Source organism: Oryctolagus cuniculus, chromosome 1 (genome assembly GCF_964237555.1).
Source record: "Oryctolagus cuniculus chromosome 1, mOryCun1.1, whole genome shotgun sequence".
NCBI classification, from domain to species: domain Eukaryota; kingdom Metazoa; phylum Chordata; class Mammalia; order Lagomorpha; family Leporidae; genus Oryctolagus; species Oryctolagus cuniculus.
Window position 1 is genome coordinate 18,361,296 of NC_091432.1, and position 25,707 is coordinate 18,387,002.

Sequence of the window (25,707 nt, forward strand, 5' to 3'; positions counted from 1 at the left end):
GAAGCAGCAGATGGAAGATTGTCTTTCTGTCTCTGCCTCTCTTCTGCCTTCTAAATACAATGAAAAAAAATTAAATAAATGTTTAAAAACTACAAAAAAGAAAAACAGTCCACCCTACATAATCTTCTGCAGGCAAAACTCATTTCTCTTTCCTTTGCCCCCGAAAACCCTCTAGCGTCTGTCTCTGCTAACCAGGCTGATTCCATACAGTCCACAGGAGGAAAAAGTCTCAAAGAATACAACAGGAAGCCTGGAGGCAGCGCAGCTCCCCGACTGCCAGCCTACTGTATCTGCCGCTCACTGGCCCGTGCAGCATCCAGGCTGTAGCAGACCCAGGCAAGCCACCGGCCCCAACAACATCAGCGAACAAGAACAGCTGTCCCTGTCTGTCTATATATATATATATATTTTTTTTTTTTTTGACAGGCAGAGTGGACAGTGAGAGAGAGAGACAGAGAGAAAGGTCTTCCTTTTGCCGTTGCTTCACCCTCCAATGGCCACCGTGGCCGGCGTGCTGTGGCCAGCGCACCGCGCTGATCCGATGGCAGGAGCCAGGTACTTATCCTGGTCTCCCATGGGGTGCAGGGCCCAAGCACTTGGGCCATCCTCCACTGCACTCCCTGGCCACAGCAGAGAGCTGGCCTGGAAGAGGGGCAACCGGGACAGAATCCGGCGCCCCGACCGGGACTAGAACCCTGTGTGCCGGCGCCACAAGGCAGAGGATTAGCCTAGTGAGCCGTGGCGCCGGCCTCTATTTTTTTTAAAGAATGTTTTACTTGGCCCTCACAGCCGTGTTAGGAAGCAGACACCACTCTACCCATTTGTTTAAGGTGCAGAGAGATAATGTGATCCGCCCACGACCACGTCTATTAACTGGCAGAGACAGAATCCGGACTTCCAAGCTCATGTGCCTTCTGCTCTGTCGAGTGCCTAGCAACCTGCTGCGTACAGGGCAGTATTAAGCAAAACTAGCGTTTAAATTTCCTACGCACAATTTCACTTCATGTCCATGGCGATGCTGAGAGGTATCCCACGTTAGACTTGGATGCAGAACCAACATCAAAGAGGATAAAATGAATGGATACAAAGGAAGAGCCAGGTTCCAAAAGCAAACCTTTCGCCAGCACCTCGTGCTCTGCGCCACGCTCTGCCCAACTCAAACGTGGTCAAATACAGAGCATATCCAAGCTGCGGTCGTCTCTGCTTCTTAAATAGGGGTGGCCTGGTTGGCACTGAGGTTAATTCGTGCAGCATTTATTCAGCACCCAGGGTGTACCACGCACGGCAAATACAACTGTGAACGCAGGCTGCCGGGATTTCCAGTGGAGCGCTACAGAGCGACGCGCAGGAAATAAGGGCGAGGCGAATTTAGGCTGAACGGTCACAGAAGGCGACCCTGCGAAGTGGACATTAACTGCGAAGGATGGAAGAACTGCACCCCGGAGACGACGCATTATTCGCCATCAGACTGATCTAAGGTTTGAGCTCCAACGCCAAACACCTTTGTACCCTACGCTGAGGATGCCAAAGGGCAAGTGCGGAGGGAAGCATAATGGAAAATCTATGAATTCTTTCTAGTTCTCTGACCTTGCCTTTGCTCGTCAGGGTCACACCCCCTCTTCCCCCGCCCCGCCATCGCCACGCCCTTTCTTCTCCTTCCGGAGACTTCTCGCTTGCGCACGCGCAAAAGAAACTCGTTCCCCGTGGAGGGCGCCGAGCCCAATACAAGACGCTTGCGTCACTGGCTATAAGCCCCGCCCCGACCGCAGCGGCCGCTCTCGAGCGCCTGCCGTTTCTGCGGGCGGAGCTGTGGGCGGGGACTGGGCGGGGCGCGCCGCTGCGTGCGTGCGTGCGTGCGTGCGCGCGCGCGCGCTTCGCGGGCGGGCCAGTGAAGCCGGCGTCCTGGCACGTGACCTGCGGCCGGCTCGGTCGCTTGGTGGCTCGTTCTGTCTGTCCGTCCGCGGGTGCCATCATGGCGGACGCGGCCAGTCAGGTGCTCCTGGGCTCCGGTCTCACCATCCTGTCCCAGCCGCTCATGTACGTGAAAGTGCTCATCCAGGTATGAGTCGCCGCCATTCCCTTCCCCGCCCGGCGTCCTGTTCGCTCGCCGCCGCCCGCAGCTCCGGAGGCTCAGTTCCAGCCTTCCTGGGCCTTCAGTCCCTGGAGATGCTGTCGCTTCTCTGCTGTCCTTTCCCTCCCGGCAGGGACAGCTTCCGCCGGCCCGCGGCCCCTCTCGCGGCCCCCCGCCGGGGTCTCGCCTCCGTGCCCCGCGATGAGGCCCGCTCCCTTTCCCGTAGCCAACTGCCGCCCTGCCCTTGCCCAGCGGCTCCCCGGGGTTGATCGTGGCCGGTCGCCACCGGGGGCTTCCCAGCTCTAACCCCCTCCGGCCTCAGCATTCGCCTCTAGCCTGGCCCCGCTCGCCTGCAGACGCAGGACACGACCTACTCGAAGGCGAACCCGAGATTAGCAGGGGAGCCGACTTCTGTTATTTTTGTCGCTTTTTCTGCTTTTTGCTTCTGGTCCTACTTGCTGTTTTCTTCCGAGACTTTAACGGCCATACCCAGAGGTATGGAGCACTTTCCGAAGTGACAATAACGTCAGATTTCGGAAGGACCTGAAGGTTAGGGGTCATTTCCGATATCAGACCCGCGGAGCGCTTTCCAGCCGCAGTCCCGGGTGGCTCCTGACAGTGAAAATGACATTTGTCTGAGCCGGAAGTCAGTTCGGCTGAAAGGAGTTTGGGCAAGTTGGAACCTAGGTGTTAGTTTCTAATGTGTTTTAGAGTCATTTTTACTCGGTATTTTGTATTCACGGGCAGGTAGGCCGGTGTTTAGTTGACACTAGACCTAGGGAGCATTTTCAGTTCTTCTAAACATTCCAGTGATGGGCAGGGCATTCGTTTTTTTAAAGACCTTTATTGAGGGTTGACGTTAATTACCCCATGCCTTTTGTGCCAAGGAACAGGGCGGTTTTTCCGGCTCCTGTTGCTCACCACCCGCTTTTCTGTAAAATATCTACAAGGCACTAAGGATTAGAACATTTCTTTAAAAAAATTATTTATTTGAAAGTCAGAGGGAGAGGCAGAGAGATCTTCCATCCGCTGGTTCACCCCCCATGTGGTTACACCATCCGGGGCTGGGCCAGGTAGGAGCCAGGAGCTTATCCAGGTCTCCCAGTGGGTGGCAGGGGTCCAAACACTTGGGTCATCTTCTGCTGTTTTTCCCAGGCCAACAGCAGGGGTGGAGCAGCCGGCACACAAACAAGCACCCATATGGGATGCTGGTATCCAAGCTGTGGCTTTACCACAGTACTGGCTCCCAGGACATTTCTTACTCCTGCGTTGTTGCTAATCCAAATTATCGGTTGCTGAGTTGATCTCTGTAGGTTCAGGTTGCCTATGTAAAAGGCCACTATAAAATCAGTTATTTGACAGAGACTAAAATGTGCTGTGAAGGCTAAAGCAGAATTGGCGCGTTCGGGGCCAGCTAGCGTCTGCAGTGAAAGCATTTCTCAGTACGTCTGGAACGGACGCACTGCCCAGGACTCCCTCAGAAGACAGGGTTTCCTAGGGACATTCGGTGATGTTACCTCCAAAACTTGAATATCTTGAATTCTGATTTCACAATATCTGTGTGTTGCCAAGTATCTCAGGGGTTCTGGTAAAATTCCCAAATACTCAGTTTTTAAAATAGTCGTAGCACTTTCAGGGATCTCAGCAGTTATTTCATTTCACAGACTTGAAATGGAACAAAAGAGAATTAAAAGCATGTCCTACGGCATTTATTCTCTCAAATACCCCTTTAGCACCCAAAGTTCTGGATATATTATATGAATAAAGTGGCCATCATTAGCTTTACAAAATAGCCTTCATTAGATTATTGATGGCAATCTATTCATTTAACATGAATTTGCCTTGTAATTATTTCCTAAGTGAATTATCCAGCTCTATATGCATTTGCCATACAGGTAATTAATGCTGACTTAATGAATGCCTTCTCATTGTGTCCAAATATACAAATTGCCCTAGTTTTTTTTTTTTTTTTTTTTTTTTTTAAGATTTATTTATTAGAAAGGCAGAGTTACAGAGAAAGTGAGAGACAAGTTGATCGATCTTTGAGCCACTGATTTACTCCCCAAACTGCCACAACGGCTGGGACTGGGCCAGGTTGAAGCCAGGAGCTTCACTCTGTTCTACATCGGTGGCAGGGGTCCAAGTCCTTGGGCCACCTTCTGCTGCTTTCCCGGGCCCATTAGCAGGTAGCTGGATTGGGAGCGGAGCAAACAGGACTTGAACCTCCACTCTGTTATGGGGTGCTGTTGCAGGTGTCACTGAACCTGCTCTGCCCGAATGCTGGCTTCATAATTTTACTCTTTATTCAAAACCGGGCAACCAAGGCATTCCTAGTGATATTGCTTAACAGTTGGTATGTTCCCTGTTTTTAAAGGTCGGGTATGAGCCTCTTCCTCCAACAATAGGACGAAATATTTTTGGGCGGCAAGTATGTCAGCTTCCTGGTCTCTTTTGTTATGGTAAGTGTCTTTGATTTACTTGGTTTTGATGACATTGAGGACTGTGTTAGGCAGGGGTTGCTGCAAGTAACTGTTTGGACCCGAACTTAAGTCTCTAACTTGTGTTCTCAGCTCAGCACATTGCCAGCATCGACGGGAGGCGTGGGTTGTTCACAGGCTTAACTCCAAGACTGTGTTCAGGAGTCCTTGGAACTGTGGTCCATGGAAAAGTTTTACAGGTAAGAAAATTAATCCACAGATTTTTTTTTTTTTTTAAAGATTTTTTTATGGGCCGGCGCCGTGGCTCAATAGGCTAATCCTCTGCCTTGCAGCACCGGCACACCGGGTTCTCATCCTGGTTGCCCCTCTTCCAGTCCAGCTCTCTGCTGTGGCCCGGGAGTGCAGTGGAGGATGGTCCAAGTGCTTGGGCCCTGCACCCGCATGGGAGACCAGGAGGAAGCACCTGGCTCCTGGCTTCGGATCAGCGCGGTGCGCCAGCGGCAGCGGCCATTGGAGGGTGAACCAACAGCAAAGGAAGACCTTTCTCTCTGTCTCTCTCACTGTCCACTCTGCCTGTTAAAAAAAAAAAAAAAGATTTTTTTTTTAATTTATTTTATTTGAAAATTACAGAAAGGGAGGGAGAGACAGAGAGATCTTCCAACTGCTGGTTCATTACCCAAATGGCTGCAATAGCTGGGATCGAAGCCAGGAGCTTCACCTGAGTCTCCCACATGGGTGCAGGGGCCCAGGGACTTGGGCCATCTTCTACTGCTTTTCCAAGCATACCAGCAGGGAGCTCTGGCTGTTGTGATGGAAGACCCCAATCTCTCTCTCTCTCTTTCTCTGTGTAACTCTGAATTTCAAATAAATAAATAAATATTAAAAAAAAAAATCAGGCCAGTGACAGTGTTCATAGGAGGGGAGAGGGACTGTGTGTGGGAGTCCGTGGTGGTGGCAGTTTTCTTCTCTGATCTGGATCGTGAGTATTTGGATTTCTGCCTTTTTAATTTATTTGGAAGGTAGAGTGACAGACTAAAGGAAAGACCAAGAGATCTTTCATCTGCTGGTTCAGGTTCACTCCCCAAATATCTACAACAGCCCAGGCGGGGCCAGGGTGAAGCCACAAGCTAGGAGACCCATCCAGCTTCCCCTGGTGGATGGCAGGGACCCAAATCCTGGGGCCACCTGCTGCCTCCTGGAGGTATTAGCAAGCGCCGAATTGGAATCCAAGCACGGCTCGATCCTCAGCATTCTGACAGAGGACAGGGTGTCCCACGTGATGTCCTAACACTCTGTGCCACAACATCTACCTTTTTTTTTTTTTAAGATTTATTTATTTGTTTGAAAGGCAGAGTGACAGATCTTCCACCCACTGGTTCATTCCCTAGATGGCCACAACAGCCAAGGTTAGCCTAGGCCAAAGCCTGGAATTCCATCCGGGTCTCCCACATGAATGGCAGGGGCCCAGACACTAAGGCCATCTTCCACTGCTTTTCTTTTCTTTTCTTTTCTTTTTTTTTTTATTTTAATATCTATTTTACTTGAAAGAGTTACACAGAGAGGAGAGGCAGAGAGAGAGAGAGAGGTCTTCCATCCACTGGTTCACTCCCCAATTGGCCACAACGGCCAGAGTTGTGCCAATCTGAAGCCAGGAGCCAGGAACTTCCTCCAGGTCTCCCATGTGGGTGCAGGAGCCCAAACACTTGGGCCATCTTCTACTGCTTTCCCAGGCCACAGCAGAGAGCTGGACGGGAAGTGGAGCAGCCAGTCTCGAACCAGCACCCATATGGGATACCGGCACTTCAGGCCAGGGTGTTAACCCGCTGCGCCATAGCGCCGGCCCCTTCCATTGCTTTTCCTAATCATTAGCAGGCAGTTGAGTCAGAATTTGAGGAGCCAGTACTGGATGGAACTGGTGCCCATGTGGGATGCCAGTGTCACAGGCAGTGGCTTTACCTGCTATACCACAAGACAAGCCAGCCCATCAAATTTTTTAAAAAATTAAATTAAAAAAAAAAATCTACCAGATTGTACAACCATGCAGGGTAGCAGTAGCTTTTGGGATAGGGGAAGGGATGAGGGGTGAGACCACAACTTTCTGTGGCACTTGTTTTCAGGAGGCAAGAGCTCTTAAATGAAAAGGGGGAAACTTTTTTTTTTTTGACAGGCAGAGTGGACAGTGAGAGAGAGACAGAGAGAAAGGTCTTCCTTTCTTCCTTTGTCAGCCGGCGCACCGCGCTGATCCGATGGCAGGAGCCAGGTGCCAGGTGCTTTTCCTGGTCTCCCATGGGGTGCAGGGCCCAAGCACCTGGCCCATCCTCCACTGCACTCCCGGGCCACAGCAGAGAGCTGGCCTGGAAGAGGGGCAACCGGGACAGAATCCGGCGCCCTGACCAGGACTAGAACCTGGTGTGCCGGCGCCGCAAGGCGGAGGATTAGCCTAGTGAGCCACGGTGCTGGCTAAGGGGGAAACTTTTTACATCTGCTTATCCTTGGTGGTGGTGGATACATAAGTGAATTATTTTAATTCTAATGCTGAAGTTTGTGACATCATTTTGATTGTACTTGTTTCTTAGTTGTACCTGTTACAGTGTAGGTCAAACTTAACCTTTAAAGAAGTCTTAACATTTATAAATTCTGCAGACAGAAGTTCCTATTACCATATTTATAATGGTGTTATGGATAAGAATTTTGTGCCATTTAGAAATACAGCATGTGTGTGGTTGAGAATATAAAACTAATGGTTTTGTAATTCATTATTCTGTCTCCTCCTGGTCCCTGTGTTATAACTCTCAAAAAATCAGCAGTGTATGCCAACCAAATCCACATATTATTTCTAACGTACGATGTATCAGAGATGTTAAACTCTAGATATTTATTTACTGCTTACTTAAATAGTATTTCATAGAATCCTTTGTCGTTTTAAAGTCTCTTCAGCCAGCCTTGATATGAGAGAGCTTTTCATCAGTTCCTCACGTAGAAGCTGTCATTTCGTTGGTATTTATACTTTGCTGTCAGGCCTGTGGGTCTGGATCTGGAAGCACCATTTCAGGTAGCCTGGGTCAGAGTGATGGCGTCTCCCTGGCAGTGGTTTGGTGGATTGGCTACTCTTTCTTTCCAGCCACACCCTGCTGTGCGCTCAGTGAAAGCACCGCTCTTATCTCGGGGAGCTGTCCCTACGGGTGCTATCGAGTTAGAAGCTTCTGTACAGATTGAGAGCAAGAGTGAAATTACCGCTTGAGACCAAATGACTTGAGACAAACTTGAGGTAACCAGGTACCCTGAATGGTTAAAGGTAGCCCAGTGAAATAGAACAAAGGATTAGTAGTGCACTTCGTATCACAAGCAAGAGGAAGGATCTAGTCAGGGCTAAGAAATCTGTCAACCTTTATGAAAAAGAGATCTGTATACCTGAACAAGAACTGAGTTGAAATCTGTAGACAATATAAACAGTATCCGTGAAGTGAAAAACAAGCCCCAGAAATGAGCAAGGATTTTTAGAAGGCCTGAAACGATTGGAATCAGTTCTAGCCACAGACCTGACATCTGGCTGATAGCCTCCACTTTGCCTAATCTTGACGTTGGTTCTCTTTCCTGTGATTTTTTTTTTTCATAAAATATAATATTTTTACAAAGAAACTGTTGTTCATTTTTTAAATCTAGTATGGCCAGAAAACAATACAACTGGGTATTACGTAATGAGTAGCTGTTCTTTTCACCTTCCCCACTTTCTGTTTCTAAGATACCCGCAAGTGTTTCCTCTTCCAGTGTGGTCTGGGCTCTGGTGGTATTCATGTCTCTTCTCTAGAAGAGAAAAGGCAGCTCTCCTGCTAGTTTTAGAAACAGTCCGTTACAAGGGAAAGAGGGGGTTTCAGCTATTCAGTCGTGGCAGCGAGTCTCGGGTCTTTTGTACAGTGAAGAAAAGAGACTCGCCCTAATTCGGTGTTGGTTTTGCTTTTTGCGCGAGAAGAATTGGAAAGGCCAGGCTGTGTTTTTACCAACTTAATGATCTTAAAAGTGAATGTTCATAACTAATGTTGTTGGGATTTCCTTTTTCTTGGCTGTCCTTTTTCTGTTTTAAAGAAGAGTTTTCCCGAGTATTTGCCTGCTCTTCCATCTGACCAGCATGTTAAAGCCAGCAACAGGATCACCTTAGAAACACTATTTCCAGTGATGAATTAGGAATAGAAGTGATTTGGAGATTTGCAGGGGGAAAGTAATCTTCAGCTGTTTTGGCTTCTGCCAGCGTTTTTCGTTTAGCATCTTGTCTCGTGCACTTCTGTGGTCCTAATTATCCTCTCTTTTCTTCTGTAGCATTACCAGGAGTGTGACAAGGTTGAGGTACGTTGGAGCTGACTCTATGCATGGGCCCCCTTCCCCTCAGACTGTTGCTGGTATTTGGGCCTCTGTGGGAGAGAGACCAGGTGGTGGGTTTCTCTTTTGTCCTAGTGAGCGTTGGTATATGGGGTGACCGCCAGTTACAACAATTCTCTTTAAAGCCACTGAGTTCTGTGTCTTCTCTGATTTTATTTCAAGGACTTGGGACCTGGAAATGCACAGAAAGATGTCTCATCTTCCTTTGACCGAGTTATCAAAGAGGTAAGAGATGAGTTCCTTCGCTCACTGTTTGCCCACATCCAGCTGTGTGTGGGGTGGCAGCTATGTGTGGGGTAGAATCAGGGTCCTCGGCCCGTATGTTCCGTGTCTGCTCGCAAAGGAGAAGAAGGCTTCAGTTTAACTCGGGTCCTGCTATGTGTTTAACATCACACAAAGAGAGGAGCAGGGCCTCCTATTTAGAATAGAGGCAATTCAAGGAAACTCTATTTGCCCACTCACTCCATGTGTGAGAGTGATAAGGTGTTTACTGAAAGTCTTCCAATAGCGTTAAAAACCTCTGACACAGAAATATTAAAATAGTGGTTACTCCATATCCAGAAATGGCTTTGGTGCCATTATTGTGATTCTGAAACATTCTTCATCACCCGTTCCCCACCCCATCCTGTGTCATGGGAGAAGAGTTCATGCCTGGCTCTGAGAACTGAGAACTCTCTCCTTAGTTCTCACACTGTCCAGTTGTCTTTAATGAGGTCATGATTTTTCAGTAAATGCTTCCTTCTGAAATGTTCCAAAGCACACATTATTTTTTTTTTAATCTTTTATTTAATGAATATAAATTTCCAAAGTACGACTCATGTGTTACAATGGCTTCCCCCCCCATACCGTCCCTCCCACCCACAACCCTCCCCTTTCCCACTCCCTCTCCCCTTCCATTCACATCAAGATTCATTTTCGATTATCTTAATATACAGAAGATCAGCTTAGTATACCTTAAGTAAGTATTTCAACAGTTTGCTCCCACACAGAAACATAAAGTGAAAAATAATAGATGATTTTTTTTAAATGATGATGAAATCAGATCAGACCTATTGTCATGTTTAATCCCAGTGAGAGTCAAGTTGGGAATTGATAATTTCTTTCTTTCTTTTTTTTTTTTTTTTTTTTTTTTACAGAAGATCAGTTTAGTGTACATTAAGTAAAGATTTCAGTCGTTTGCACCCCCATAGAAACACAAAGTGAAATATACTGTTTGAGTACTCGTTATAGCATTAAGCCTCAGTGTACAGCACGTTAAGGACAGAGATCCTACATGAGGAGTAAGTGCACAGTGACTCCTGTTGTTGACTTTACCAATTAATTGACACTCCTGTTTATGGCATCAGTAATCTCCCTATGCACCAGTTATGAGTTTCCAAGGCTATGGAAGCCCCTTGAGTTCTCCGACTCTTATCTTGTTTAGACACGGTCATAGTCAAAGTGGAGGTTCTCTCCTCCCTTCAGAGAAAGGCACCTCCCTCTTTGAAGACCTGTTCTTTCCACTGGGATCTCACTCACAGAGATCTTTTTGCCAGAGTGTCTTGGCTTTCCATGCCTGAAATACTCTCATGGGCTTTTCAGCCAGATCCGAGTGCCTTTAGGGCTGATTCTGAGGCCAGAGTGCCAAAGCACACATTATTAATGGTTGACGTCAGATGAACCGGGTGTTCTCTGTAAATGTTCACGAAATCAGTGTGTGTAGAATCAGGACTGCATGTGTTCATACGTGGTTGGTATTTCCTTAACTCCAGCTAGTCCAGCTTGTCCCGTGGGGTCTTCCCAGCACTACCATTGGAGTAGGGGCTGGGGCTTTCTTAACTCTGTGATTGAAGATAATGGTGCAGTGCAAAACAGAGGCGCTGATGCTGTGGCATAGTGGGTAAAGCTGCTGACTGCAGTGCTGACATCCCACGTGGCACCGCTATGAGTCCCGGCGGCTCCACTTCCTATGCAGCTCCCTGCTGATGTGCCTGGGAAAGCAGCAGAGGATGGCCCAAGTGCTTGGGCCCTGCACCCACGTAGGAGACCGCGTGAAGCTCCTGCCTTTGGCCTGGCCCAACTCTGACTGTTGCGGCCATTTGGGGAGTGAACTAGCAGATGGAAGATCTCTGTCTCTCCCTTTCTCTGTAATTCCAGCTTTCAAATAAACAAATAAATCTTAAAAAAGAAAGAAATGAAAAACGGAATGACAGACCTGCTGTATTAAACCCCAGGCCTACCTCCAAGTATTAAAACTTCATTTCCTTCATTACCTCGGTACAGAGTCCTGGACTAGAAGGATAAATTAGAATAAACATAGTGAAGTTGACAGGGTTGTGGTCACAAACAGTTGTTCTCTTCTCCCTGAGACTAAATAGAGCCATTTGTCTAGCATAGGTAGCAGAATCTGAAATCATGGCCTCCTAAGTTTTATTCCGCTGGGCAACTCTTTTATTTTTTATTTTATTTATTTATTTATTTATTTATTTATTTTTGACAGGCAGAGTTAGACAGTGAGAGAGAGACAGAAAGGTCTTTCTTCCGTTGGTTCACTCCCCCCCCCCCCCCCAGATGGCCACTGTGGCCAGCACACTGCGCTGATCTGAAGCCAAGAGCCAGGAGCTTCCTCCTGGTCTCCCATGGGTTGCAGGACCCAAGCACTTGGGCCATCCTCCACTGCACTCCCGGGCCACAGCAGAGAGCTGGACTGGAAGAGGAGCAACCGGGACTAGAACCCGGTGTGCCGGTGCTGCAGGCGGAGGATTAGCCTAGTGAGCCACGGCGCCGGCATGGGCAACTCTTTACTGGTGACCTTCCCTGTGTTCCTCTGCTTTTTCCTATGCATGAAATTGGGAAAAAATAACAGAAATCTGCTTTGCGGACAGATTTTGAGAAGTAACTATCACAGAACGTTGAAGTCCGTGAGTGGAAAGTCCTGGAGGATGACGGTGTCTGGGAGCCCACCCCATTCAGGCTGTTCTGACTGCGGGGAGGAGGGCTCAGTGTCTCCCACTACAGTATCCACTCATGTTCCCCTCGCAGGAATTTGAGTGTCATTAGATTTCAGAAGTGTGTGTTGATTGTTTCTAGACAACTCGAGAGATGATCGCTCGATCTGCTGCTACCCTCATCACACATCCCTTCCACGGTATGTTCGCGCTTGATCACTGGAACCTGATTTCCTGTCTTTGTGCAACTGGATCTCTCTTAACTGCTTAGATAGGTTGACATGGTAGTTAAGTGAAGTGCCTTCCTTGCCTGCCTGTTATTGTTTACTTGCTTGTTTTGGCTTATACCCAGTTTTTCCAGAGAGTGAAGTGTCTTTAGATGGAAAGCCATTTTTTTTCCAGGGCTATCAAAATGTATCTCCGCTTAATTTTAAAAGTCTCTTCTCTGTGTTCTGCAGTGATCACACTGAGATCTATGGTACAATTCATTGGCAGAGAATCCAAGTACTGGTAAGTGTTTTTGTTTACAAGTGTTCTAGAAGCTTTGTTAACCAAAATGTATACTACCTTGCGTTGTTATGATTCCTTAGAGTTTGACCTGCACATAAACAAGTAAAATATGGGAAAAATAACCTCAGGCAGGGTTTGGAGCCCACCCCAGGTCTCAGGAATAAGTTGGCGAGTCTGATACCAGCTATGCCCTTAGGTAGTTCGGTCCTTCTTCCATCTCCAGATTGATCTGTCTGCAGAGTGAGTGGGCACTAGAAAGTGGACGGGGCGGGGTGGTAAATTTGACCTTGTCAAAAGTGGTAATTATATTTTTTATAGCTCCAAAATAATCTTAATGTGTTTACCTTTCTTTCCTGCGTGCCCAGTGGACTTTATGACTCCATAGTAACCATCTATCGGGAAGAAGGCATCCTGGGATTTTTTGCGTGAGTTGCTGTTGACGTGTGAGTGTGTGATTTGTTGGTGAGCCAGAAGCTTTCTGAAAATATGGACAGTGAATCTTGGTTTAATCCCTGGAGAAAGTGGCCTTCCTGGGTTCACTTCATTTTAAGCTGTATTTAGGTCCCTCTGACTTAAATTCTCTTGTTGTAAAGATCCCAGACTTTTTCTCCTAGATATTTAAGATTTTGAAATGAGGATTTTTAATAAGTTAATGACAAGGTTCTACCCTTTAAAGTAGTTTTCCAGTCATATGTAGTTTATCAAATAAGGAAAATTAAGTTTTGAAAAATGGAGAAATCCTCTTAACATGTATTTTTCTTATTCTAAGAAAATAAGTTTTGCAAGGCTTGAATTTACTTTGGCAAAACTTAGACTATACTCCTTTTTCTGTTAAGAAAAACTCTGCATTATTAGCCAGTTTTCAGAATATTTGCACACACTTTGAGTATCACAAATGCTTTGGGAGGTCGGCAGCACAGCTACCCTAGTCATATCATAGAAATTAAAAGAACTCTATGCCCAGGCCCATTTGTTTGCTACCTGTCACATGGCTGGTAGGTGACAGAGGACATTAGAACCGTGGTCTTTTGTCTGTGGGTCATGTTCTTCCCACTGTTCTAGGCTGTCTCACCTAGTCTCTTGGACCCTGGAAACATTTTTTTTTGATGTCTCTCATTTGTTATCTTTGGATTGTTCTCTCTTTGTAATTTGAATGTCAAATGGTGGGGTAAAACCATATTTAAGTTTCTTCTCCAAAGTGCCTTGTAAATATTTGGCCTCCCTGCTTAGAGTCACTAATATGAAGGTGAGCCAGTGGCCTCAGTTCAGAGAGCTACAGCTGACCTGTGTTTTAAAAATGGGAACGGAAGTCATTAGAGACCAGCCTCAAGGACACCTAGAAATAAGGGTGGAGTCTGGTGTTTAATGCCTTTTCAGCTGCCTAGAGTTTTGAAATTTCTTAATTCTTTGAGAGTTGGCATTGAGTGCATACCTTTTTACTGATCATATTTCGGGGTTCTTATTTTTCTTCATGTAGGGGTCTTATTCCTCGCCTCCTGGGTGACATAATTTCTTTGTGGCTCTGTAACTCGCTGGCGTACCTTGTCAATACCTATGCACTGGACAGTGGGGTAGGTTGTGACCTGGGTGAGATGTTCTGGTGTGGGCTGTTCTGTATTCACTTGGCTGCACAGTTAGCTTTAAAGGAATAATGTACACAGTTTACTGTAGAGAGGTGGACCTAGAGTTCTAGTCCTGCCCCTGTGCCTGTGCAGGATTCACGGAGACCATTTCAAAGGCAGAACTGCAGAAAGAGAAGAGACAGCAAAGATCTTCCCTCCACGATTCATTCCCCAAATGTCCACAGAACAGCTAGGGCAAGGCCAGTGCAAGCTGGGAGCCTGGAACTCGGGCCGTCATCCACTGCTTTCCCAAGTGCCTTAGCAAGGAGCTGGATCAGGAGTCGAGCAATTGGCACTCCAGTGTGGGATGCTGGTGTTACAGAGAGCGGCTTAACCTGCTATGCCATAGTGCTGGCCCCTTTTTCTTCTTTTCTTGTTTTGTTTTCTTTTTGTTCTTGTTGAGATTACTACGTTTTGTTTGTTTGGGTTTTTTTGTTTTTTTGGCCTCATCTGAAGTATTAGCTTTTGAATTGAGCTTTCCAGAAGCCTCAGCCTGCGAGGTGTTGAGAATCAGCATTTCCTGGCCATTGTCTCCCTGTCCTAGCAGTTACAGGGACTCTGTCTACAGGCAGCACCCTGGCTTGGTGGAACACAAAGCACACCAAGGGGCACCTGCACACACATAACTGGTGTCACTTCTCGAGCGGAGAGGGCTTCTCCAGGTGGCCCTCGCTTGTCTGTGGTCTTCCTTTCTGTGGCCTCACTGTCAGCTTGTATCCAAGAGAAAATTCCCATTCCGAGAGACCACATTCATGTAACTTTTATTACAGTATGTTTTTGTAATTGTTCTATTTTATTATTGTCCTCAGTCTTATACTGTGCCTAATTTAACTTTATCATAAGTATGTTTGTACTGCTATAGGAAAAAACAGTATATGAGGGTACTTTAGAAACTTAGTGGGACATATAATTAAAAGATGGATTTATTTGGGTTTACCGGCTTTTGAAATCCATGCCTAGTTTTTTCATAATACACATTTTCCATGAACTTTTTTGTTTTAATAAAGTACTTTTTAAATTAAGATTTATTTATTTGAAAGAGTTACAGAGAAAGAGGGAGAGACAGAGGTCTTGCATCCACCGGTTCAGTCCCCAGGTGGCTGCAATGGCCAGGACTGGGCTTGGCAGAAGCCAGGAACCAGGACTTTTTTTCAGGTCTCCCACATGGGTTCAGGGACCCAAGGACTTGGGCCATCCTCCACTGGTTTCCCAGGCACATTAGCAGGGAGCTGGATTGGAAGTGGAGCAGCCAGGACTCAAACTGATGCCCATATGGGATGCCAGCAATGCAGGCAATAGCCTAACCTGCTATGCCACAACCGTGGCCCTTTTCCTAAACTTTCTTATTATAATATGAATTTATCTGTTAATGGAAATCAACTTGATCATTTTCACCACTGCTTTTTTTTTTTTAAGATTTATTTGAGAGGCAGAGAGAGAGAGAGAGAGAGAGGTCTTCCATCCGCTGGTTCACTCCCTAAGTGGCCTCAATGGACAGAGCTGGGCCGATCCAAAGCCAGGAGCCTGGATAAGAAGTGGAGCAGTCAGGACTCAGACTGGTGCCCATATGGGATGCCAGCACTGCAGGCAGCAGCTCTAACTGCTACACCACAGCCCCAGCCCCCACCATTGCCTTTTATGCTAATTATCAGTGTTGTATGTTTTCATCCTCAAAATTTATTTTCAAGCTGTCAGACTGGTAATTTAGAGATAAAACATACTGGTAGGTTTGTGGGCAGTTAATTTAATATCAGCTTCATTTTCTGATCCCATCCTAATAAAGACACTTCCTGTTTCAGGTGTCTACCATGAATGAAATGAAGAGTTACTCCCAAGCTGTCACAGGAGTGAGTTGGTTTTTTAATCCTTTCAACCTTCCAGGAATAGCTGTGTTGTGTTTTTCTTTAAATCTGGCCTGTGTCGTCACTGCTTTAAAAGCAGGTCTCTTTCTGGGAAATCCCTCACGTTTGGCAATGTTTAGCAGCGGTAGGAACGGTGCCGAGTTCTTGCCTGCTAGCACAAGTAGTCGCTGTGCAGCTTTCGGAGAGGCTGCGAGCATTTCCGTCACAGCCTCGCCTGCCCCTGCTTCCCCGGCCAACAGGAGAACTCGCCTCTGTGATCACGGGGCCCTCCAGTCGTCGGCACTTTAAGTTGTTCCCCCTCTCTTTGTCCTGGCGGGGCCATGCCTAAGCCAGGAGCCCAGAGTTCAGTACCGATCGCCATGTGGGTAGCAAGGGCTCCGTACCATCACCTGCTACCTCTCAGGATACCCGTTAGCAGGAGTCTGGAGTGGAGCTGGGACTTGAACCCCTGCCGGGGGATGTGGGTGTCCCAAGCAGAGTCTGAACTGTGGCACCAAATGCCCACCCCAGGAGCTCAGTGTTACATGAACAGGGACTCCGGGAAGCCTTCTAGGCTTTTGTTCAAATGTTGCATGTAGCAGTGCAGTAGGAGGGAGAAATATTCGCAGGCACAAAATTGTGTAAGTTGGTATTTGCGAGGGCACTGAGAAACAAACCCAGTGTTGGAGTATTTGACCACAGTGGCACTAGGCCTTTTAAAAGGAGAGCAGAGGTGACCAGGCGTGACCTAATAACTTCGCCCTTCTTTTGCCATTTTACAGTTTTTTGCCAGTATGTTGACCTACCCCTTTGTGCTTGTGTCTAATCTTATGGCTGTTAACAACTGTGGGTAAGTATGTTGCATTTCTTAGCCTAGTACTTGGCTGCCTGTGTGCCCGAGAGGCAGAACAGTCCCGGCAGAAATTGGGAAAGAGAAAGTGCGGTGGTGCCGTCACTGGGCGCCTCGTTTTTCCCTCTGAATGCCCCATGCCCCAGCAGCAGCCACAGCATGAGCATTTGTGAGCGACCACAGCATGTCCCTTTTTGGAACAGAGAAAAGTGGAAATAGTAGTTCTGAAGGACTTAGACTGTACTTACCACTGTTCCAAGAGCAAGATAATTGTCAGTATGGAATACGTGAAGTTTGTATCCCTTAGATAAAAGGTTTCGGGGGCGGGGGATAAAGACAGTTGTCAGATGCTCTATTCTCACACCTTTCCTTTATTTAAGTCCTTATCTTTGTCTTCATGAAGACGACAGAAGGTGTGCCAGGGGCTGAGTGACACCTTTACCTGACTGTCCCAGGGGTTTGATGAAAAGGGGAGGATTAAAGAAAGAAGTGGGAAATTGGGCCAACGGAAGGCTGGGCAGGGCAGGTGGGGCTGAGTGCCACCAACTTCCAACTTGTAGAGGTCTGGTAGCGCCACCAGTTGCGTGGCAGTTGGACCTCTTGGTTTCATTCAAAACTCTGTTCCAGTCTGGTCCCTGACATGAAAATGTCATGGTCTCCAAGGCCGGCCGTGTGGGGCTTTGAGCAGAGTTTGCTTGTCGGTTAGCCCAGAGCATCCTGAAGGATGAGTTTAGTCTGGCGAGAGGCAGTGAGTACGGTCTGTGTGCAGGGAGGAGCTCTGGTCACCGCTGCTGGCGTCCATCGCCTACTTAGGCTCTTGCTGAGCACCAGTTAGCTTTAAAATCCCCCCTCCTGCTTCTTGAAGATATAATTCATGTGTTTTGGGATTTCATTTGTGAACAAATGAAGAATCTAAATGTTTTAGAAAATAAGATTGAGGTTTCTGTTTATGTGTTGGTTTGAAACCTGAATATGGGGTTGTGGGTGCTCTGGTCTTTCTCTACTTCACTATCACTTGTTTCGTTAGAACTAGAATTGCCTCTCAGAGAACCTTGTACATAGGAGCATACATTGACAGAGATTTCTCACAGTCTTTTTTTTTTTTTTTTTTTTTTTTTTAATTTTTTTTGACAGGCAGAGTAGACAGTGAGAGAGACAGAGAGAAAGGTCTTCCTTTGCCGTTGGTTCACCCTCCAATGGCCGCCGCGGCCGGCGCACCGCGCTGATCCGATGGCAGGAGCCAGGAGCCAGGTGCTTTTCCTGGTCTCCCATGGGGTGCAGGGCCCAAGCACCTGGGCCATCCTCCACTGCACTCCCTGGCCACAGCAGAGAGCTGGCCTGGAAGAGGGGCAACCGGGACAGAATCCGGCGCCCCGACCGGGACTAGAACCCGGTGTGCCAGCGGAGAATTAGCCTATTGAGCCGCGGCTCCGGCAATCTTTTTTTTTTTTTTTTTTTTTTTTTAAGATTGTCTATTTGAAGGTTGAAGTTAGATAGGAGAGAGAGAGAGCTCTATCCACTGGTTCACTCACAGTGACCAGGGCTGAGCCAGGCTGAAGCCAGAAGCCAGAAACCTGGTCTCCCATATGAGTGGGGGGCTCAAGCACTTGGGCCATCTTCTGCTGCTTTCCTAGACGCATTAACAGGGAGCTGGATTAGAAGTGGAGCAGCCAGGACTTGAACTGACACTTGTCTGGTGGGATACTGATGTCACAGGTGGTGGCAGTTTAACTCCCTGTACCACAATGGCAGCCCCTCCCACATTCTGGGAAAAAAATGTTTGGGAGTATTGACATGAATAGCTTATCTTTTTCCCACTTCAGGCTTGCTGGTGGATGCCCTCCTTACTCCCCAATATATACTTCTTGGATAGATTGCTGGTGCATGCTACAAAAAGAGGTACTTTATCTCACTTTGTTTTGTTTATAAATATTGTCTCTGGAATCTCAAGTTAGCTCTTAGAAGCATTCTTTAGCTGCCAGTTGATACACCTTGTACAGTATTCTGTATAATCACGCCAGGAGAAGACTGGGCAGGGGGTGGAGCCTCTCATCACATTCACTTTACAGATAGGACCCAGGTAGATAATTATTCTGGGTAAAATGATGGCCTTGATTTCACATTCTTTTTTTTTTTTTCTAAATTTACCTTTTTAATCCAGAATCTCCTTAGATTTTCCACAGGCTAGATGAATGAGAAATTATTTATGACAGATTACCGTCACCAGTGATGCTGACCACGCTGGTCTCTTACTTCGGAAGCCTTGTCAGTCAGTAGATGATTTTATCCAGACTGGTTGACAGTGTGTATCATCTGTGAGGTATTCGTCTGCAACTAAGAATTCTTAATCAATCTAGAAAAGCTTTATCGGAACAAATAATGTGTGGGCTGTGAGGAAACTTCGCTGGGATCACTTAACGTGGCCGGAAGTTCCCAGCTGTGTCTGAGTGGGAGGCGCTTGCTGAGGCTTGCACAAGAGAATGCACGCAGAAGCCCTTGTTGCGTTGCCTTTACAGCCCCTGGGATGCTGGTGAGACAGGCCCTTCCCCGAGCGGGCTGCCTCGCGTGGACTCTGAATGAGAGGCCTGTTGCTGTGGTGCTCAGCGTGTGAGCCCCACGAGCCCCTCGGCGGGTCCCAGCCAGAGCGTCCGAGTGACGCGGCGCAGAGCAGCCACGAGCAGTCTCGGGGTCATTCTGCGTTCTGTGCTCTTTATCTGCCGTCTGCTTGTAGGATGTCACTTCAGAGGAAAGATGGCCTTTGTCGTCCTGCTGCCTGTAGTAAGAATGCAGATAGAGAATCAGTTAGTGGGCCAGACACTCTTCTAGGGAGCACCCGACCCTTCAGTGGGCGAGACAGTGGCAGAGCTTGGTGGACGTTTACCGTCTGTCTACCACATGGCAGGCATCAGGCATGGAGTGTCATGTCATCCTCCAAGTAGCCGTGTGAATAGGTACCCGCCTTCATGGGCCCATCTCACTTGTGGAAAAACTGGAATGAGAGCCATTCGGTGCTGGTGGCCTAACCAAGGCCACACAGCCTGCATTCGGGAGAGCCAGAGTGACGCATAGGCTGGCAACGCCACGCTCTGCTCAGTCGCTCTCAGATGTGACCTGCATTTTAAGCTCTCCTTAGAAACACGACCGTCATTAAAGAGCAAAGAGAAGCTCGCACTTACTGAGTGCTGGGCCCTGTTCTACGCACCTGAGTGTGGATAGGATGATTAGTCCTTAACCTAAGTGCTCGGCACCACAAGTGTTTAACATTTTGGATTTTTAAATTTTGGAATATTTGCTAAGACTTTATCAGTTGAACATCCCTATTCCAAAAATTTAAAATGCTCCCAAATCCAAAATCTTGAGTGTCATGTTAGTACTCAAGAATTTTCAGATTTTCGGAGCATTTTGGATGAACAGATGGAACACGCTCAGCTTGACTGTGGTGCTGGCCCAGCCAGTGCGTGACAGAGCTGGTGTCTGTTAGAGCTGCTTGCCCTGTAACGAGAGGTTGCGATTAGCTCGCTGCCCGGTAGCTCAGCCCAGCAGAGTGGAACCCCTGCTCTGCAGCCGGGTCTCACACACACTCACACACTGTTGCCCTGCCCGGGGTCGTCACGTCACCCAGCGCCTGTCCCTGTGCGTCTCTGCTGGGTGGGACTGGCTGGCCTCATCTTCACGCTGGACTTTATTTGTGTTTCTGTTTTTGTTTTTTCAGGGAAACATGAGCCGAGGAAATAGCTTGTTTTTCCGGAAGGTCCCCTTTGGGAAGACTTACTGTTGTGACCTGAAAATGTTAATGTGAAGACAAGTGGGACAGGGACAGTGACATTTCTATAATCCCAGATGCACAGAATTATGGGAGAGAATGATTTCTGTACAGCGTGGCGCACTTTTTTAATAATCATTTAATCTTGGAAACACAGAGGTGTTTGGTGTCTGCTTTTTTTTTGTTCTTTTTTCCAGCACAGCATAATTTCCCGCTGCTCCCCCATCAGTTACTCCAGGATGGGACATTTTTGCTCATGAGTCTTTTAAACAGGGGGAAAGGTGGTCTTTCCCTCATGGTACATGATGCTGTCAGAGGATTGGAGTCGCAGTTTAAGCCTTTGTTGTTGGGTTTGTTTTTTTTTTTTTTTTTTGACAGAGTGGACAGTGAGAGAGAGAGAGAGAAAGGTCTTCCTTTGCCGTTGGTTCAGCTTCCAATGGCCGCCGTGGCTGACGTGCTGCGGCTGGCGCACCACGCTGATCCGAAGGCAGGAGCCAGGTGCTTCTCCTGGTCTCCCATGGGGTGCAGGGCCCAAGCACTTGGGCTATCCTCCACTGCCCTCCCGGGCCACAGCAGAGAGCTGGCCTGGAAGAGGGGCAACCGGGACAGAATCCGGCAGCCCGACCGGGACTAGAACCCGGTGTGCCGGCGCCGCTAGGTGGAGGATTAGCCTGTTGAGCCGCGGCGCCGGCTGCAGTTTGTAAAATGAGGAGTAGACTCCCAAGAAGAAAGAGAAATAATTCTGTAAAACTTAAAAAATATTAAGAGAGATGATGACAGGGGAATATGAAGCACCTGTTCCTGGTTCTAGCTCGGAAGTCAGCAGTATCCACCAGAGCTCGTCCGCCATGCAGGCAGCAAAGGTAAATTGGATTAACTTTGTCTCACATTTCACTGAAAGGGCAAAGCGTTGCTAAATTACTCTAGAAAAATCTGGACATGAGGCATCCATTCAGTCTGTTGCAAAGTAGTAAATTGTCACAGCAGAGATAAAGGACATTTACAGTAAACAAGGAAGATTTGGAAAGGAAGTATAATGGCTCCCCCCCCCAAAAAAAAAAAAGTTCTTGTTTGTGTATAAAATGTGAAAAGCAAACCGCAGCGGTCGCCTTCCAGCCGGACACTGTCAGCCCCTGAACGCCATCATCACGCGGCTCTGATTGTACAGGATCTTCTGCTCTTCCTTTTTTTGTTCTTTTCCTTTTTGTTATTGTTGCAGAAGGTGAGTAATTTGTTTTTCGATCCCAAGGACACCTTGGAAAGCACATTTGTCGCTGCTGTCCGGTGGGTCCCCGGGGTTCTTAGGATCTTGACCTCGCAGTGTCCCCCCCAGCATCTTAGCACACATTTACGGGAGGGGCATCACTCCGGGAGGAGATAACATTCAGCTCAAGCAAAAGCTCGTGTTTACTCAGGCTTTTTAAAAGTGGTTAAATGCTCTGTAAAATGAGAAAGCCTCGGGTCTCACTGCTTCATCCCCTGGGACATTGCCAGATGAGGACGCATTTACCTTGCTGCAGCCGTCCTCCCCCGCCCCCATTAGAGTGAGAATGCGGGCCCCTCCCTAGCCCAGGGCTTAGGAGTACAACCTGAAGCTCTTAAGTAGCTTGTTTGAAATGTCTTTGGTGTCAAAAAGCACTTTTATCTCAGAAAGTAATGTAAATTTTATATCCTATTCAGTATTATCTGCATTTGTTTTAATATAAGGATGTTTTGCATTACCTACTTTTTTCTCTCAAAGAAAAAAAAAAAAACCTCCAGTAAAGCTGATCTAGGAAAAAGTGCCGTGTTTATCCTGTGGCTTCTGCGCTAGCACGCCTTGTTCCTAGCTGAAAAAGGATCTGGCTGTGATACCCAGTCTACCACCAGAGGGCGCCAAGGCATAAAGGGTGCACGTTGGGCGCTGAGACGTTTCACTGTGCCCTGGGGTTGCTCCACGTGTTGGTCCAGTCGTTCAGTCTTGCTGCGTTCTGGGTGTGTGTGTCTGGCGAACGTAAAAATACCAGGGTGAAGAAAGCAACTTAGGATGGAAGAAACTTGCAGCGTCAATCCTGAATTCTGTCTTCTCTCTGGTCCCTAAATAGACCTTGCTTTTTGCTGTAATTTGCTATTCTAGAAATGACGTCTTCCCCTCTTCCCATGGGAATTTTTCCTATACACTTTGTCAGTTGCAGCGCCGTCCCTTTGTGAAGTCACTCGTCCTGTCCCAACAGGATGAGCACTTTGCCTTCTAACCCCTCTCTGCACCCACCCTCCTCATTGTTTATGACTACTGAACACAGAGAACTGCTAAAATGGGAACTACATCCAGCACCAAGTTCAGGTTTCACACGGCAGTAGCATTCCTTCTCTGGCTGAAAGACTGAAGAAAACCTCCCACTGAAGGGTCTGTGTCAGTGGGCCGTGCTGGGAGCTGCTGGCCAAGGAGCAGCAGGGGGGCAGCCGCGGCCACACCTGGCCTCACTACTGAGGGCAGAGGTGGTCTTACTGTTTCAGAAATGCCTATTGATTTGAAAGGCAGGGAGAGCTTTCATCTAAGCTGGGTTCCTTGCCAATGGCCCCTAACAACCAGGAGCCCAGAACTCCATGGAGCTGGCCCATGTGGTGATTTGGCCCCTCATCCACTCTGACCAGGCACATCAGCGGGAAGCTGGAATGGGAATGGGGTAACCAGGACTCAACCCTAGGCACCTGGCCTGCAACACCACTGCGCCTGCCCTTCAAGGCGTATTGCTTCTTGCAGGGGATAAAAGTACCCAGGAAGCCAGCTGGTCGAGGGAGAAGCCTCTATATTTAGCCCCGAAGTGGTGAACCAAGCAACAGGCCTTGCAGAAGTGGTGAACCAAGCAACGGGCCTCACAGCTGGGCGCAGAGTAGCACGGAAGGCCGGCTCCCCTCCGCAGGGTGACAGGGAGGCGAAGCACAGGAGGACACGTGGGCGCCTTCACTTTTCATGGATGAGAAGCGAGGTCACTTCCACAAGAAGTCTGGACTGGATTTGAGAGCAGTGCTTGCTGGGAGGGATGTGTCAGCATCTCGTGCAGGTGCTTCGGAGGTGTCCTTGCCGTGTGCCGGGCTCCTTCAGTCACCTCCCTAAGTGCCACGGGGGTTCCTGCTTGGGCCTTTGTTTTCTCAGTTTAGGCAGAGCTGATGCAGCTCCTTTTCAGAGATGTTTGAGCTTACCAACGAACTCCCAGGGGCTGGATTTTCTCCTATTGATCTCTTACCCTTTATTTATTTATTTATTTATTTATTTTTTTTTTTTTTGACAGGCAGAGTGGACAGTGAGAGAGAGAGACAGAGAGAAAGGTCTTCCTTTTGCCATTGGTTCACCCTCCAATGGCCGGCGCACTGCGCTGATCCGATGGCAGGAGCCAGGTACTTCTCCTGGTCTCCCATGGGGTGCAGGGCCCAAGTACCTGGGCCATCCTCCACTGCACTCCCTGGCCACAGCAGAGAGCTGGCCTGGAAGAGGGGCGACCGGGAATAGAACCCGGTGTGCTGGCGCCGCTAGGCGGAGGATTAGCCTTGTGAGCCGCGGCGCCGGCCACCCTTTTTTTAGAAGATGGCTCGACTTTGGGGAGATGCTCCACTTGCTGGTTCACTCCCCACGTGGCACCGTGGCTGGCCTCGGGCCAGGCAGAAGCCAGGAATCCGGGTCTTCCATGTGGGTGCAGGGACCCAAGCACTCTGACCATGCCCTGCAGCCCCCCTAGGTACAGCAGTAGGGAACTGGATCAGAAGTGGAGCAGCTGGGGCTCCGGCACTGTGGCAGAGTAGGTAAAGCTGCTGCCTACGGCACTGGCATCCCACGTGGGCACCAGTTTGTGTCCCGGCTGCTCCACTTCTGATTGACCTCCCTGCTAATGGCCTGGGAAAAGCAATAGAAAATGGCCCAAGTGCTTGGGCCCCTGCACCCACATGGGAGACCTGGAAGAAGCTCCTGGCTTGATCTTAGCATTTGGGGCCACTTGGGTAGTGGATAAGATTCTGACTTTCCCTCCGTAAATCTTTGAAATAAATGAAACAAATCTTACAAAAAAAGTGGAGCAGCTGGGATTCGAACCAGCACTCAGGGGATGCTGGAGTTACAGGTGGTGCCCCAGCCTCCTGCTCCACAGCGCAGTCCTGCTTTTTTCTCTACACGTGGAGGGTCAATCTCTAACTTCTGCCCTGGAGGGAAAGCTGCAAATGAGAGGTTCTTTTCAGGACAGAGTCATTTTCTACAGCAAGTATTTCCCCACCAGCCAACCAACGGCTGCTTCATGCCACCTGCCCCTCCCATGTTGGGGCGTCCCCTGGTGCTCAGGTGCTGGGTCTCCAGACACACCCATCTGGTCTGCTGTCCTCCTGAGACCGGGAGCGGATATGGCAAAGCCCAGTGTGCTTCAGTCTCAACGTGGATTCCTCTGCAGTCTGGGACCAATTAGACTTTGTTTGAAATCTGCAAGTGTTCTGGAACCAACTTGTTGCAACCCTGAAGGATATTTTTACGTAGATTCAAATCCCTGCCATACACCAAAGTCCAGTCCAAGGACGGTGGGATGGCAAGGCAGGGAGAGGAGGGGAGTGAGTAGGACCCCCCAGCTTTCTAGGGAACAAACCATGTCACATGGGGGAGAGGAAGTTTGGTGGCACCCCCTGCCTGGCCCAGTGGGAGGACTGGGCTGTCCCGGTTACTGCCACATCACTAAGGAAACTGCGTAAGTTACTGTGTTTATTTCCACAGTAGCACAAAGAGCCAGAGGTTAGATAAGGACAAGAAGCAGAACTGTACCTACTCCCGCTTTCCATCGCATCTGGGGCCCTGCCCTCCTGGCATCAGAAAGACGGGAAAATGTCCTTGGCTGGAAACCGAGACGGAGGGTGAGCGTGGACAGGGCGCCAGGCCTGATTTCCGATTTCCCCGGCACTCCCAGTGGAGCTCATGCCTTCTCGCCTGGAGGGGCCGGGGCGGGGAGTTTCATCAGTGCAGCTGTCCGTCAGCTGGCGAGAGGCTGCTCGCGAAACCCTGTCCTCCATGGTGTTTACCATCCATTGAGGGTGATGCAGAATGGCAGGGCCGTAAGAGGATTGAATGAGACTGGGTATAAGCCCCACCTGCTGCGCAGAAGGGGGGTGCCCCTTGACACACTTGCTGTTGGGCGAAGCAACATGTGCTGTGAGACGTTAGCACTAAGCACCCCGGGATCCACAGGCGGGAATGCTCCTGTCCACCAGGGGGATCCAGTGCTTCGTGCAGGGGTTGCAGCATAAGGTCCCTTGATCCTTCATGCCCCAGGCTCCTCCTCTGTGAGATGAGAGTGCGTGG

At 48.5% G+C, this 25,707-nt stretch overlaps 1 protein-coding gene across 2 annotated transcripts; it reads left to right on the plus strand.

Moving 5' to 3' along the window:
* The first annotated feature begins 1,820 nt into the window (after window positions 1-1,820).
* Window positions 1,821-20,552, plus strand: MTCH2 (mitochondrial carrier 2). Of its 2 annotated transcripts, none has more exons than XM_002709103.5 (13): window positions 1,821-2,059; window positions 4,446-4,530; window positions 4,642-4,748; window positions 8,824-8,850; window positions 9,046-9,108; window positions 11,953-12,010; window positions 12,269-12,320; window positions 12,686-12,745; window positions 13,798-13,891; window positions 15,742-15,789; window positions 16,566-16,633; window positions 18,457-18,532; window positions 20,346-20,552. In XM_002709103.5, the coding sequence occupies exons 1-13, from the start codon at window positions 1,973-1,975 to the stop codon at window positions 20,430-20,432; spliced, it is 912 nt and encodes a 303-aa protein (XP_002709149.1). In that variant the 5' UTR covers window positions 1,821-1,972; the 3' UTR covers window positions 20,433-20,552. The 2 variants fall into 2 exon arrangements, with proteins under 2 accessions (XP_002709149.1, XP_051709314.1); XM_051853354.2 differs by having other exon boundaries at window positions 1,832-2,037.
* The last annotated feature ends 5,155 nt before the right edge of the window (window positions 20,553-25,707 follow it).